Below are 14,049 nucleotides of genomic sequence, written 5' to 3'. Positions count from 1 at the left end.
GGAAGGAAGTAAGGCCTAATTCGGAGCAGCGTCTAATTTACTACGTAGTGTTACCGCAAATCAAAATAGAATTCAGAATCGATCGATACTTCTCGAAGCGCGTGTTCAAATTAGGCTACTTTTCCCTGCGTTTCCTTAAATCGAAATAAAATTCTACTCTATGTTTAACCTCTAGAATACATGTGGCCGTGCACTAAATAAAAAACAAATTGTTCACGAATCCTCTGAATGAAATCGTATTACAAGAGGTTGAGGACGAAGGAAACGAACAATTACGAACCGTACGAACGATCTCAACACTCGGAAATCGAGAAAGTCAAACTAATTTATTGAAAGGAAAAAAAAATTGCAAAGTTGTGTTCTGTCATCCTCCTGGCATTTTGCGAATCGTGTTTGCTGCGCTCGATTGATCAATGTAATAATCCGCGTGTAAAAGCCTGGAGAAATAATACTGTCCCCCGTGTTCGGTACACGTGGCGCTCAAAGTGTCGAATAGGAAAGAAATCTTGTAGAACATGCTTCGCGAATTAACTCTCGTTTCGCTGCACACGGTGGCTTGAAAAGAATTACTGTTCCAACTAATTTCTGCAGAGCGGGAACAAAGAGACACATTAGAACAGCAAACACTGTGTGTGTTCAACGAACCGACGCTTGTCTTTAATAAACCACATGTGTAGAACGATGGTAAGTAATGTAGAACGTAAGTAAATACACATGTTCGCTGATATAATCGTTCATAAGACATTCAAAACCAGTGCGCTTATGGCACGCGATTATTGAAAATCTCGCGGTAGATAAACCCTTTACACTCGACGCTGTTCAGAGACTACAGTGCGAAAAATGTTTCCTCCGCAATTTCCTTTTCCCATCGCTCGAACAACAACCGTAAACATCAACTTGTTTTTGCGAACAAATGTCCCAACACTTCAGGGCTAATTCTGTGAGGCGTGCGCATTTTTCCCAGCAGGGAGACGGCCGGGATGCGCTTCGAGCGCTTCGTCTTCCCTGCGAAGGAAGTGGAGGAGACGCTTCGATGCGCCCGGCGCGTTCTTTGGTCGCTCGTCGCGGTCGACGCGCAGCTGGCGCAGCGCTGCGACATCCGACGCCGTCCTCGAGGGGCCAGTTCTTCTTTCCGTGCTGAATCCCGCGTCACGGACGTGAGTCACGAGCCCGGTGGCCCGCGAGAAGGGCCATCCGAGCGCCGAATGGCCACTGTGTGACGGAATCAGCCGAAGGTTGCCGAGAATTTGACGCGTTGACGTCGAGAGATCAAGATCCCCTGGAAAAACGTGGGTTTAATCGGAGCTGCGAGCCCGGTAGCCCGCGAGCAGGGCCACCCGAGCGTCCAGGGGCCACTGAGCGACGGAACCAGCCGACGATTAACGAAAAGTTGACGTAGGACCTAGAGCATGAAGAGAAGCAGAGGCACCGTGAGCGATAGCGATAGCAGTGAAGGTCCCGACTCGGTAGCTGAAAAGAAAATAAAAATGGTTATCGTTGCCCGAGATCTAAAAGGGATGGTGGGTGGCTCTTTGCTTGCCTTCGTTAGCGATGCACGCATCACCTTCCTCTTGATAATCTTCCGCGCAAACGCACTTGTTCATCGAGCACCGCAACCCCACCGACGTCCCGTTCTCCTTGCTCGCGTGGTAACACTCCTGCGCTATGGCGCAGTCGTCGCCCAAACCTGCAAGAATTTTAGTCTACAGACAAGTATACTACAGGAGTGTATATACACTCCACGAAATTGATGGAACTGAAGTCCGAATGAATCGTCGCTCTTTAAGGATGTTCTGGAGGATATATGTACCTCCAAAAACGCAACAAAATTGTTGAAAATTTGACAAGATATAATTCTTACTAAATTAATGCAGTTACCAAAGTTTGGGTTCGATTCACTGCACCGTTTAAGAATTATAGCAACTTAAAGTTTGCACATTTTAACACGTCTTCTTATGGAGAATTCATAAAATTCCACTTCAAACCCTATTTAAACCTTGAAAAAACGCAACTAGAAACTCCGAAAACAAAAATATACTCATGAATGGCTTTCATTGCCAATATATTGATGGATTTCGAATTTCTTGTACTTTTGTCTCCCATTGTACCTCCAGGAACATCCTTAAACCCCTGTAACTTCGTCAAAGAACATCGTAAAATATTCTGCTTTCGTACTCATTTTAACCCCTTGCCGTACTTTTTCTTTTACAGTTGCAGTGATTAGAACGTCTTTATGCACAAACATGTCGTTGAAGTGTAAAGAAAATGTATATTTTTTGTATGACTACATTTATTTTAAATCACATTTTATTTCATCTCAAATGATACGTGTAACATTCATATTTGTTAGACTTTGTTGATAAAAGTTCGTCAAAGTACGGCAAGGGATTAAAGGGTGAATGATCTGCTTCGCGTAACTTCGCGTAACTTGGCGTAACTTCGTGTAACTTCGCGTAACTTCGTATTCAAGTCTCCCATAGGAATTGTAATGGATTAATTAATCAGAGTGGTTTACCTCTATCTATGAAGCACCTGTTCAACTCTTGATCGAAATGGTGTTGATCCCGACATCGACAGATTCCATCGACGCAGACAGCATCCTCTTGGAACGTCATGGAGCACTGCTTATCCTCCACACAGTTATCCAAAAACTGTTTGGCCACCGGTAGACAGGTGTTTCCCGCAGCGTTGATCACTGTTCCTGCCTTGCAATCGCATACTTCTCTATCGGTGCAGATCGCGCCGTCCACCGTAGCGCATTCCTCGGATTGCGTGCACGTATTGTTCAGCGCTGCAAAAAGCGACCGCTCTATTCAAACTACCGATTTTAATCTAGCTCCCGAAGTGGACTACCAATATAAGAATTTAGTCATTTTAAATTCCTAGCAATATAAGAATTTAGTCATTTTAAATTCCTACCAATAGAAGAATTTAGTCATTTTAAATTCCTACCAATATAAGAATTTAGTCATTTTAAATTCCTACCAATATAAGAGTTGACTACTTTAAAATTCCTACCAATCTAAGAATTGATTAATTTAAAATTCCTACCAATCTAAGAATGGACTAATTTAAAATTCCTATCAATGTAAGAATTGACTAATTTAAAATTCCTACCAATCCAAGAATTGACTAATTTAAAATTCCTACCAATCTAAGAATTGACTAATTTAAAATTCCTACCAATCCAAGAATTGACTAATTTAAAATTCCTACCAATCCAAGAATTGACTAATTTAAAATTCCTACCAATCCAAGAATTGTCTAATTTGAAATTCCCACCAAACCAAGAATTGACTACTTTAAAATTCCTACCAATCCAAGAATTGACTACTTTAAAATTCCTACCAATCCAAGAATTGACTACTTTAAAATTCCTACCAATCCAAGAATTGACTACTTTAAAATTCCTACCAATCCAAGAATTGACAACTTTAAAATTCCTACCAATCCAAGAATTTACTAATTTAAAATTCCTAACAATCCAAAAATTGACTATTTTAAAATTCCTACCAATCTAAGAATTGACTAATTTTTAATTCCCACCAATCTAAGAATTGCTTAATTTAATATTTCTACCAATCGTCTTGTAACAGGCGTTCCCCGTGTAATGGGTGCCCTCGATGCAGCTGCATTTTCCATTACGGCAAGTAGTGTTCGCCAAAAAGACGGTGCACTGCTTATCCTCTTCGCAGACGGATTGCATCGCCTCGGCCTCTGAACAGAAAGAAATTTGTTAGTCTCCTGAAAATTATAGAAAACCTGACAATCTCGATGCATTCGAAATAACAATTATTGGATAATTATCGGAGCTTCGATAAAATAAAAATCTTCTTCTCAACAATTTTAACAAGTTGAATATAACACAACAGTCTCCGTATCGTACTGTGTACATTTCTGTAAAAAATGCATCAAATCCGCACGCTAACAATGACGATCTAATAAGTTTGCCGCAGTAGAATGGTAAAATCGATTCGTACTTTTCAGACAGCTCTTTCTATCGGCCGACCAAACATACTCCTTTTGGCACTCGCACTGACTATTCGTCGTGTTGCAGATCGAGTTATTGAACGTGCAATCCTGAGGGAGCTTGCACGTGTGAACTACGAGCACGCCTGCAAAACAATAGCACAGTTTTTAATTATCGTTTTATCTGGGAACATCAGTGAAACGAAGATCGATTGTTTACCAGAGTTTCTGTGGGTCGGTCGTCGTATCTCCGACAAGGTGCAGTTCTTAACTCCTGCAGCGGTGCTGCACTCGCAGAATCCATTCTTGCAGGTTGCATTCGCGAATGCGCTCAAGTCGATGCACGTCTCCGACTCCCTGCAGGGTATCCGCACATCTGAAAATTACCGGTTTTAGTCTGTTTCTAGTTTAACAAAATCCTTTCAAATATTATATTATATATAGGATTACGAGAGATAATAGGAATAATAATAATTAATCAGCGGATCTTTATGCAAAACAAAAATGTTCTAACTTCTTTGCTAATATGTTTAATAGGTTTAAAATAGTGTAACAGTATTTCTGGATTCTTTCTAACGTCATGAATGCATAAAATCCGTTGTCTATTTGTAATAGGATTAATAAAGTTAGGATTAATTCTAATTTTAATATGTTGACAAATAGCCAACAAGTATGTAATATTTCCTTATTGTTGCGATTTGAATTTTAACCTTCGAAGAACGATACCTGGGTCCAACTCATACCCATCATTTTAAAATCACCGGCATCGATCGCGAAACGGATTTCTCGAAGTAAACTCTAGAATCGGTGTACGTATGTCGATCGACGATTCAGCTACAATTTTTTTCCCCCGACCAAGGTCGATCTCGTTTCGAAACATCGACATTTCAGTACATGTTGCGGCCGGTACGTTTTCAAAACATTGTGGGACGGTCGTTTCTTTCTTAGCGACGGAATCATCGATACGTCGGTCACCGGGGCTCCGTTGACATTAAATCGATCGTCCCAACACGTCCCAATTACAGAAACAGCCGCGGACCATTTTACCCGCGCTCTAATTCGAGAAATCATGATTCCGATTTGCTCTCGAAACATGTGTTATCAAACGCACTCTGTTCAAACAGATGCTGAAACGATTGGAGCGAACGGGATACAGAATTGCGTGGATACCGTGCGACTTCTAATGCGATACCGCCGAGGTTTAATTACACTTTCGAGGGCATCCTGTGCTCGCGTAATCATCGACACGCGGTGCAGAACGAGAGAGCCGCTGCGAAAGACCGTGGACCAGTTAGTAATAGCGAAAGAAAAATTACCAATCGGAGGGGCAGCGGCGGCGAACTCGATCAGGATCGCAGCTAGCAGCAGAACGAATAGTCTCGAGGTTCTTCGAGGTTCGAACGTGGCGATCATGGTTGCTGAAGAAACTTAGAAGAACGTTCACTTAGCCGCGATGTATTGGTTCGCGATCGAGCATCGATTCCGCGCGACTGAGGAACGCGGAGCCGGCACGAGCCGCGGTTAACCATATTCTCCCACCAGTTTCTTCCAGTCAGGCAGATGATGATGTCACGTGATATATTCGCGGCATTTTGAGATGTAAGGATTTGTCGGACTTTGTCGCTGGAGTCCTCTCCCGCAGCACTAATTGCTGTTTAGATGATATACATGTAATTATCGTGTAAAATTTTATTCTAATTCGAAGGCAACGCAGCAAAACGCACTAGAGTTACTCAGATTTCTCAGATATACTTTCAGATTTACTCAGATATATGTTTCCACTACATTCGAAATTGTTCAACGACTTTCAGTGAAACTTTACTGCAAGTGGCAGCTAGCAGAGCATACAATTGCCGGGAGCTGTAGTTCTCCTACAAACAGATTGCTCCTAGCCGGTAATTAGCTCTGGGCTCTTTATTATATAGAAGGATTTGTCGGCCTTTGTCGCTGGAGTCCTGTCGCGCAGCAGTAATTACTGTTTAGATTCTGTATAATTATTAGACTGCGGATCTTTATATAATATAACAAATGTTTGTATTGATTGCAAGTCACAGGAACTAAATAGACATTTCTTTCTTGTTTTAATTGTCTTATTAAGCATGAGTACACTGATGTCCTTAAGTTTTCGTAATTCGTCCACTGCTTTAAGTTGCACGTGCTCATTTCAGTCATAAATGCATAAAATCCGCAGTCTAAAATTTTATTCGAATTCGAAGTCAACGCAGCAAAACGCACTAGAGTTACTGAGATTTTTCTATAGAGTTTATATATATTTTTCTACTACAGTTAGGAGCACAACTGATCACGCACACTTTAAACCAGAACAACTTTTTTATAAATGGATCAAACGACTTCAATTTCTCTGTAAGGCTAGAAGAATTAGTTTAGTAAATGACGTCTAAAAAATATGTTGAAAAAATGCTTTTGGTCGGAATTGTGTGAGAAAATAGTAAAAATTGATTTTTACAACTTTTTTTAGCTGGGCCAAAAACTCGAATAAGTTTTTAAGTCGACTCGTATAAGTTATATGTACGCTCTGAAAATTTCATTGAAATTGCTTAATTATTGGTTTACGAGTTATAAATGATCAAAAGTGGTAAAAATTGCAATTCTTCAAGATTTTCTAGACTTTTTACCACTTTTGATTGTTTATAACTTGTAAACCATTTAACCAAAGACTCTTGATTGGATGGAGAGTCTTCGGTTACCTTTTATCGTTCTCTTGGCTAGATCATATTGCCCTACAAATCCTGCCAGGTAATTAGTCAGCAGCTTATGAATCATCAATCTCTTATTCATTTTGAAGTATCCATTTTCATATTCTTCAGCGATGAACAGTCTTGAAAGGATATTTATTCGCAATTTATATTTAATAAAATACATTTCGCTGTATTCTAAATTTATTCAATGATATTCCAAATTAAAGTCGAGTTTAGTTTTAAAATAAATCATATGAGACACACAACAATTCCATATATTCAACTGCGAAATATATCTTATAGATTTTCCTTAATTCTATTGATTCTGTGCCGCTCGCAATATGATATGATATACGACAGTTCAATATTAGTTGTCAACAATAATATTCAATATTTAATTTTACATATAACATTATTAGAGTAAATATGAGTATAAAAAGAAATTCAGAAATAATATATTATACATGATTATGATTAATTATTATCGATGGCTGAACCAACGGACGTGACAGGTATATATTTTTTATCTTCAATAAAAATCAAATCATTTTATTTAAATTTTAATAAAAACATTTATTTTAATCAAAGCAAATTTTCTATTAATTAGGTATTAACACATCAATATTTTTCTTACAGTTACAGCCAAAATGGCGCCCCTAAATTTTTGCGCCCCGGACAAATGTCTCCCCCCCCCCACCCTTAGAGCGGGCCCTGGGTCCATTCATAAAAAAGTTATTCTGATTTAAAGTGTGTGTGATCAGTGTTGCTCCTAATTGTATATTTGTTTCTACTAAATTTGAAATTGTTCAACGAGTTTTCGTAAAACTTCACTGTAAGTGGCAGCTAGCAGAGCATACAATTGCCGGGAGCTTTAACTCTCCTACAAACAGATTGCTCCTAGCCGGCAATTAGGTCTAGACAATTATTCCCAGCTGTTTGAGGTTGTTAACATGGCTAACGCATCTCCGCAACTGCTCCCCACTGAACAACAGGTGATATAAGTCACCTTAACCAGCCTATCAATGTATGCTTTGAATCATTAGTTTAAAGCTGTGCGAGCAAGTAATGAGTCACTTGTTTCCACGTCGCAACTCTAAGAAATGTATGAAACTGGCACAGGAGATAATGGTTTGAGAACCAGGTGAAAGGATTTATTCTATACACTAGAAAACTGAAGAAACACCGTCATCAAGATCACCTCGACTTTACTCGTCTCAGATCAGAAATCAGAGACTGGATTTGCATTGTTTAATGGGGACGATGATCCATCGAGATCCGAAGTCAATGTCCGCCGATCGGTCCTCAGGTGCGCTCGATCGCGGACCTTGAGTGGTAGACCGCTCGAGCTGATAGCGTTATCTCAATTATTGTAGCCGTTTGTAGGAAATACACTTCGGTTACCAAACCGACGGAGATAACAATTATCGCGACAGGGTGTGCACCGAGCACAATACTGAGGCCTCCAATCGTTGGAGAGCGTTTAGGCGACGCAGATCTCGCGAGCTCGTTGCATCCGGTATGGGGACCCAGAATATCTGTGCTGCGCTTCTGTTAGTGGTTTCCGGGTTGTTGCAGTGTCTCGGACAGCAAGGTTAGAAGATTTCGGAAGGCGTTTTATTGTATATCTTGATTGTAGCAACTTTTTCAGATCTGGAGCATCAGTATAAGGCGGTGAAGTACGGGGACCCGTGCCTGAGGGACCGCAACTGCATCGACTTTGCGTTCTGCAAGTCGCAGAAGGTCTGCGCTTGTGAAACATATTATTCACCGTCGGCTGATAGATTGTGCATCGCGAGTGAGTGTTGTTCATTTATTGAACCAACCTAGCCCAGACGGAATAGATAAGTACAATCAACGCTAGATCTACCGAGTCCTAAACGAGACTGATGTGTTCTCTATTATAACATTAACTGGATTGGATTCGTTCAGGTTTGTGGTGTTATTGTGGTAACATTTAACAACAAACGATTTCTCGAATTGTAGAATACAAAATCTGAAATCATTTTGACGGTCTCGGTAGTTCTAGTGTTCAAGTACAGCGAGGAATCGGACAGAAACTGTTTCAGTGGCCTAATGTAATCTTTCTATTGCGATTAGGCGAGGGAACGCCTTGCACCGACGGCCACGAATGCGCATCGATGGCGAACGCCACGTGCAGACAAGGAAAATGCGCGTGCAAGGACGGTTATCTATTGGACACCAGGAATTCATCGAATTGCATTAGCAGTAAGTGATCAACTATTTTGTTTATACGATAAGTAGAAGCTATGAAATTGTGAACACCAGGGCCAATGAAGGAGGGCGACCGCTGCCAAAGAGAAGAGGACTGTCAAGACTCTCTAGGTCGCGCTATGTGCCTCGGAGACCATTGTAGATGCGTCACCAACTACCACTTTTCAAACGCGACCGGGAACTGTATGCAAACGCGAGGTAATGTTAGTGATCGTGGCTCGACGATGTCTTATCTGCTATCCGATAACGCGGTTTTTTCTTAGGTCTCTACAATCCGTGCCGGAACAGCAACGAGTGCATGAGTCTCGATAAAAAGCAGGTCCTCGAGTGCAGAAACGGCGAGTGCCTGTGCGCGCAAGGACAAATAGGCTGCAGCAAAGGTTAAGTAGAACTAATTGCGCCGTCGCAATCTAATTCGGTGAACTCGTTTTTTTAAACGATTCCCCCGTTTCGTCGTTTCAGCCTCTCTACGCGCGATCCTAGGAATTCCTGTGGTGTTTCTGGCGCTTCTGCATCGGCTCATCTGAACGCAGACTTTTATTACTGTACCTGTGGAGCCGGAATAATTGGTTTCGATTATTATAAACTTTGTATTTATGTTTCATCTATCGCGCTCGGGAACTTGTTGAAATCTTATCATGGTCATTTCGATACACATTTCAAATAAAGAGTAATGACACCAGAGTCACGCGAGAACTTTATTGATCACCTGAGAGAGCTGATTGCGTTCGCTACTAATTGGGCGTTTGTGTGAGTGAATTTTAGAGATAGGAGAATGATTCATATTCTTTGTAAAATCGATGTTTCGAATATTTTGAGACTGAGTGGCTTGCAGTTGATATTATTCGTCTCACGATATTCTTCATGATTTTATGCATCGGATTCATATCATAGAATGTCATAATTGCGGCTAATAATAAAAAAAGAGGCAGTATTTAATTATTATTGTAAGAACAAATGATTCTTGCCGCACTCGCCGTAAGATACAGTGTAAATTCCGGCAAGAATCATTTGCTTCAGAAGAGCCTCCGTACACTCGACGTAGTGGCAAAACACACAAACTGTTTGCCATATCTTAATTCTACTCCGTCACATAGGTAGCGCCACATATCAGTGCCGGAGTTATCCAACTGCGCCACTGACCGCAGTGGCGAAACGCTGAAACTGGTAGTCAAACATTATCGACAGCAACACGGTTCCATTCCATGATTCCATACTAAGAAAGAGTCACCTAACACTTATGTATCAATCTACAATTAATAAATAAAGACAATATAATTAAAAAGCATATCTCTGCGTACATATTTATTGACTTATCAATTTTTCCTAAACGTCCGACTTGTCGTAGAGTCATTGTATTGATTTGGAAATGCGAAAATAGCGAAACTTTTAAAACTTTTAAAAACAAAAATTTTCGGCCGTCTGACTTGTCGTTGAGTTGCACTACTGAATTTCGTGCGACCTCCTTCGATATCATGTTCTCCTAATACTTTCTCAATTTCCGAGATTTTCGAAAATTTTCTCCAATTTTCGCCCGTCTGACTTGTCGTTGAGTTATACTACTGAATTTCCGAAAATTTTCCAGCGTCTGACTTATCGTTGACTTGTTCTACTGTCTTAATTTTCGAGATTTTCGACAATTTTCAACCGTCTGACTTGTCGTTGAGTTGTACTACTGAATTTTCGAAAATTCAGTAGTATAAGTCAACGACAAGTCAGACGGGCGAAAATGGGAGAAAATTTTCGAAAATTGGGAAAGTAGTACAAGTCAACGATAAGTCAGACACTCGAAAATTTTCAAAAAATCAGTAGTATAAGTCAACGACAAGTCAGACGGGCGAAAATTGGCGAAAAATTTCGAAAATTGGGAAAGTAGTACAAGTCAACGATAAGTCAGACACTCGAAAATTTTCAAAAAATCAGTAGTATAAGTCAACGACAAGTCAGACGGGCGAAAATTGGCGAAAATTTTCGAAAATTGGGAAAGTAGTACAAGTCAACGATAAGTCAGACACTCGAAAATTTTCGAAAATTCAGTAGTATAAGTCAACGACAAGTCAGACGGGCGAAAATGGGAGAAAATTTTCGAAAATTGGGAAAGTAGTACAAGTCAACGATAAGTCAGACACTCGAAAATTTTCGAAAATTCAGTAGTATAAGTCAACGACAAGTCAGACGGGCGAAAATGGGAGAAAATTTTCGAAAATTGGGAAAGTAGTACAAGTCAACGATAAGTCAGACACTCGAAAATTTTCAAAAAATCAGTAGTATAAGTCAACGACAAGTCAGACGGGCGAAAATTGGCGAAAAATTTCGAAAATTGGGAAAGTAGTACAAGTCAACGATAAGTCAGACACTCGAAAATTTTCGAAAATTCAGTAGTATAAGTCAACGACAAGTCAGACGGCCGAAAATTGGCGAAAATTTTCGAAAATGGAGACAGTAGTACAAATCAACGATAAGTCAGACGCACGAAAATTTTCGAAAATTCAGTAGTACAACTCAACGACAAGTCAGACGGGCGAAAATTGGCGAAAATTTTCGAAAATTGAGACAGTAGTACAAGTCAACGACAAGTCAGACGCACGAAAATTTTCGAAAATTCAGTAGTACAACTCAACGACAAGTCAGACGGGCGAAAATTGGCGAAAATTTTCGAAAATTGAGAAAGTAGTACAAGTCAACGATAAGTCAGACGCTCGAAAATTTTCGAAAATTCGGTAGTATAAGTCAATGACAAGCCGGACGGTCGAAAATTGGCGAAAATTTTCGAAAATCTCGGAAATTGATTAGTATTACGAGAACATTATGTCAATGGAGGTGGCCCGAACTTCAGTAGTACAGCTCAACGACATATCGGGCGTTCGGGAAAAATTGGTGGTTCAATAAATATATACACAGACACGCTTCTTTATTACACTGTCTTTATTTATTCATTGTAGATTTATACATAAAATGTACACCGGAATGATACAATGTTTGTACTAATCTTGTTTGTGTCCTATACTTCGTCTGTGATTAAAAAATCTCATACATCATAGAAGCCAATGGGTTTTAGTCTCTGCTAACGTATATAGACAACTGGGTGTAGTCCATGCTAACGATTGCACTGCTTCGAGCAATGGCGATATTTTAAAATTCGTCGGCACTGTCCTGTGGCGCCACCTTGATGATTGAGTAAAACTATAGTTGGCGGACGGTTTGAGCGTCTTGCCACTACGTCGAATGGTGCTGTCGACACCCCCTGATGGTAATACCATGCTGTACGCTTTACAAGTGTTCCCTATATTCTATATCATTGTAAATTTGTAAATGAACATTTATTGACAATGGAATCTCTCCAAGAAATAAGTCAGTACTTGCGGCCAGACGACTCACGATGGTACTTAAAAGCGATCGCCTTGAAACATGTACAGAGTAAGCATTTATTCACTTAAAATGTTTTCTAACCTCTGTCTTTATTTTCTCTAATATATATTGTCTAAAATATATTCTTTCACAGGTGTAACTGGGTCAGCAGAGGGCCGAGAGCTTCTGCTAAAATCGCCTGACCTGTTAACTCAGTTAATTGTCCTAACACAAGACTCCTCAGCACCTGTATCCAAAGATGCAGCGCTAGCAATAATAAACATAACTGCTGAGGAAGCAGGTGCAAGTGCATTCCTTGTAATCTCAGAGACCCTGCCACAGAGCCCTGATCTAAAATACAATTACAATTTAATTCAAGTCTGCCTTAGGTATACACAGCGCTCTATAGCCACAACAGGGGTTGTTTTCTCTGTTTTTATGTTTTGGTAACATTTCCAGGTTTATCATGGACAAGGAAAGTCCATTGGCAGATCCATGCTGCATGATACTCTGCAACATGACCAAACCATTGCATCTGGTTGACAGAATGATCACACTCATCGAAAAGAGTGGTCACACCTGGGACAGTATCGTGGCTGCATTCACTGCCAAGCAGTACAACGCCACCGGTGCCAATTTGCATTATTTAGGACCCTTGTTCAGTAATCTTTGTCAGTCTTCCCGAGTCAGAAGGTGACTAAGGGCCGATTAGTACTTTATGATACAATTTCTGATGCGTAACAACTTCATTTTCGAAAATTCAGTACAGATACTTAATGGATAGAGACCGCAGTGTCATCCAAAGACTACTCCCGTTCACAGAGTACCCGGACAGTATAATCAGACGAGGTGGGATCATTGGGACGTTGAGAAATTGCTGCTTCGACGTTGAGAACCACGAGTGGTTGCTTTCGCCGGAAGTGGATATCTTGTCGTATCTTCTGCTACCTCTAGCGGGACCGGAAGAGTTCGACGACGAAGAGAACGACAAATTGCCGATTAGTTTGCAATATTTACCGGAGACAAAAACGAGGGAACCTGACTTGGACATCAGGTTGTCGAATGAGTATAAATCGTCGTTTTCCACTGGAAAAATTACAGCAAACTCCCGCATAACGCGATGAAAAAATTGTTTAAAATTACTGTGTATCTTATATCTTCTGTGGCAGTAATGTGCTATACATTTATTGCAACATACAGAATCACCGTGTATAGTCTTTTTAAAGATGTTTCTGGTCGCGTTACACGGGAGTCTACTGTATACTAATCTCATCGATGTTTCAGGGTGATGTTATTGGAGGCGTTAGCTCAACTATGCGCTACGAAGCAAGGAAGGCAAGTATTGAGGGAACAGAACACGTACGTGATACTCAGAGAGTACCACAAGTGGGAGAAAGATGAAAGTGTTCTGCTGGCCTGCGAGAATGTCGTAGACATACTGATCAAAACCGAGGAGGAGATGGGCGTAGACAATTTGAAGGACGTCGAAGTACCCGAGGAGTACACGAAGAAGTTCCAGCAAATGGACGAAGACATTGCACGCCGAGCGGATTTATCAACTTGTACAAAGGATTAGTACACGATAGAATGCCTGTACATTAAACTTAACGAACAACAACGCCTCTGTTTTATTTCACAATGTACTCGAAACAATATACACAACGTAAACATAGTGATTCGTCTCGCGGTATGCGAAGCTGCAAGTGTCTTTCGTTAGAGTGCTTGCTTTCAGGCTATCGATAACAGAGCAGGTACTTTGCAATTTCGCTGTTTCGTTTTCTAACCGGAAGCTAAATTCAGC

The 14,049-nt window shown here is 40.5% G+C and overlaps 3 protein-coding genes across 3 annotated transcripts; 2 read left to right on the top strand and 1 right to left on the bottom strand.

Moving 5' to 3' along the window:
- Positions 1–1,330: 1,330 nt before the first annotated feature.
- On the bottom strand, positions 1,331–5,482 carry LOC143215513 (uncharacterized). The gene is made up of 7 exons (XM_076437671.1): positions 5,286–5,482; positions 4,190–4,345; positions 3,981–4,115; positions 3,580–3,717; positions 2,516–2,791; positions 1,541–1,687; positions 1,331–1,470 (listed from the first exon to the last, which is right to left on the bottom strand). Exons 1-7 carry the CDS (start codon positions 5,380–5,382, stop codon positions 1,403–1,405), a joined length of 1,017 nt encoding a protein of 338 aa, XP_076293786.1. The 5' UTR covers positions 5,383–5,482; the 3' UTR covers positions 1,331–1,402.
- Positions 5,483–7,666: 2,184 nt separating this feature from the next.
- On the top strand, positions 7,667–9,584 carry LOC143215673 (uncharacterized). The gene is made up of 6 exons (XM_076437984.1): positions 7,667–8,259; positions 8,317–8,463; positions 8,766–8,894; positions 8,955–9,098; positions 9,164–9,280; positions 9,363–9,584. Exons 1-6 carry the CDS (start codon positions 8,187–8,189, stop codon positions 9,425–9,427), a joined length of 675 nt encoding a protein of 224 aa, XP_076294099.1. The 5' UTR covers positions 7,667–8,186; the 3' UTR covers positions 9,428–9,584.
- A 2,542-nt stretch (positions 9,585–12,126) lies between these two features.
- On the top strand, positions 12,127–13,978 carry LOC143216038 (protein HGH1 homolog). The gene is made up of 5 exons (XM_076438776.1): positions 12,127–12,317; positions 12,403–12,637; positions 12,708–12,941; positions 13,018–13,302; positions 13,533–13,978. The coding sequence occupies exons 1-5, from the start codon at positions 12,230–12,232 to the stop codon at positions 13,822–13,824; spliced, it is 1,134 nt and encodes a 377-aa protein (XP_076294891.1). The 5' UTR covers positions 12,127–12,229; the 3' UTR covers positions 13,825–13,978.
- The last annotated feature ends 71 nt before the right edge of the window (positions 13,979–14,049 follow it).

This window comes from Lasioglossum baleicum, chromosome 14 (assembly GCF_051020765.1).
Source record: "Lasioglossum baleicum chromosome 14, iyLasBale1, whole genome shotgun sequence".
In the NCBI taxonomy this organism is placed as follows: domain Eukaryota; kingdom Metazoa; phylum Arthropoda; class Insecta; order Hymenoptera; family Halictidae; genus Lasioglossum; species Lasioglossum baleicum.
This window is presented reverse-complemented; position numbering and strand designations above follow the sequence as displayed.

Excerpts from the sequence above, each read along its gene's own strand:
- LOC143215513 (XM_076437671.1), bottom strand. The coding sequence starts at position 5,382 with ATGATCGCCACGTTCGAACCTCGAAGAACCTCGAGACTATTCGTTCTG. Across the intron at positions 4,116-4,189 it reads ACCGACCCACAGAAACTCTG|GCGTGCTCGTAGTTCACACG; the intron begins GTAAACAATCGA and ends ATTGTTTTGCAG. Across the intron at positions 1,471-1,540 it reads TGCGTGCATCGCTAACGAAG|CTACCGAGTCGGGACCTTCA; the intron begins GCAAGCAAAGAG and ends TTTTCTTTTCAG.
- LOC143215673 (XM_076437984.1), top strand. The coding sequence starts at position 8,187 with ATGGGGACCCAGAATATCTGTGCTGCGCTTCTGTTAGTGGTTTCCGGG. Across the intron at positions 8,260-8,316 it reads GCAGTGTCTCGGACAGCAAG|ATCTGGAGCATCAGTATAAG; the intron begins GTTAGAAGATTT and ends CAACTTTTTCAG. Across the intron at positions 8,464-8,765 it reads TGATAGATTGTGCATCGCGA|GCGAGGGAACGCCTTGCACC; the intron begins GTGAGTGTTGTT and ends TATTGCGATTAG.
- LOC143216038 (XM_076438776.1), top strand. The coding sequence starts at position 12,230 with ATGGAATCTCTCCAAGAAATAAGTCAGTACTTGCGGCCAGACGACTCA. Across the intron at positions 12,318-12,402 it reads CGCCTTGAAACATGTACAGA|GTGTAACTGGGTCAGCAGAG; the intron begins GTAAGCATTTAT and ends ATTCTTTCACAG. Across the intron at positions 12,942-13,017 it reads CAGTCTTCCCGAGTCAGAAG|ATACTTAATGGATAGAGACC; the intron begins GTGACTAAGGGC and ends AATTCAGTACAG.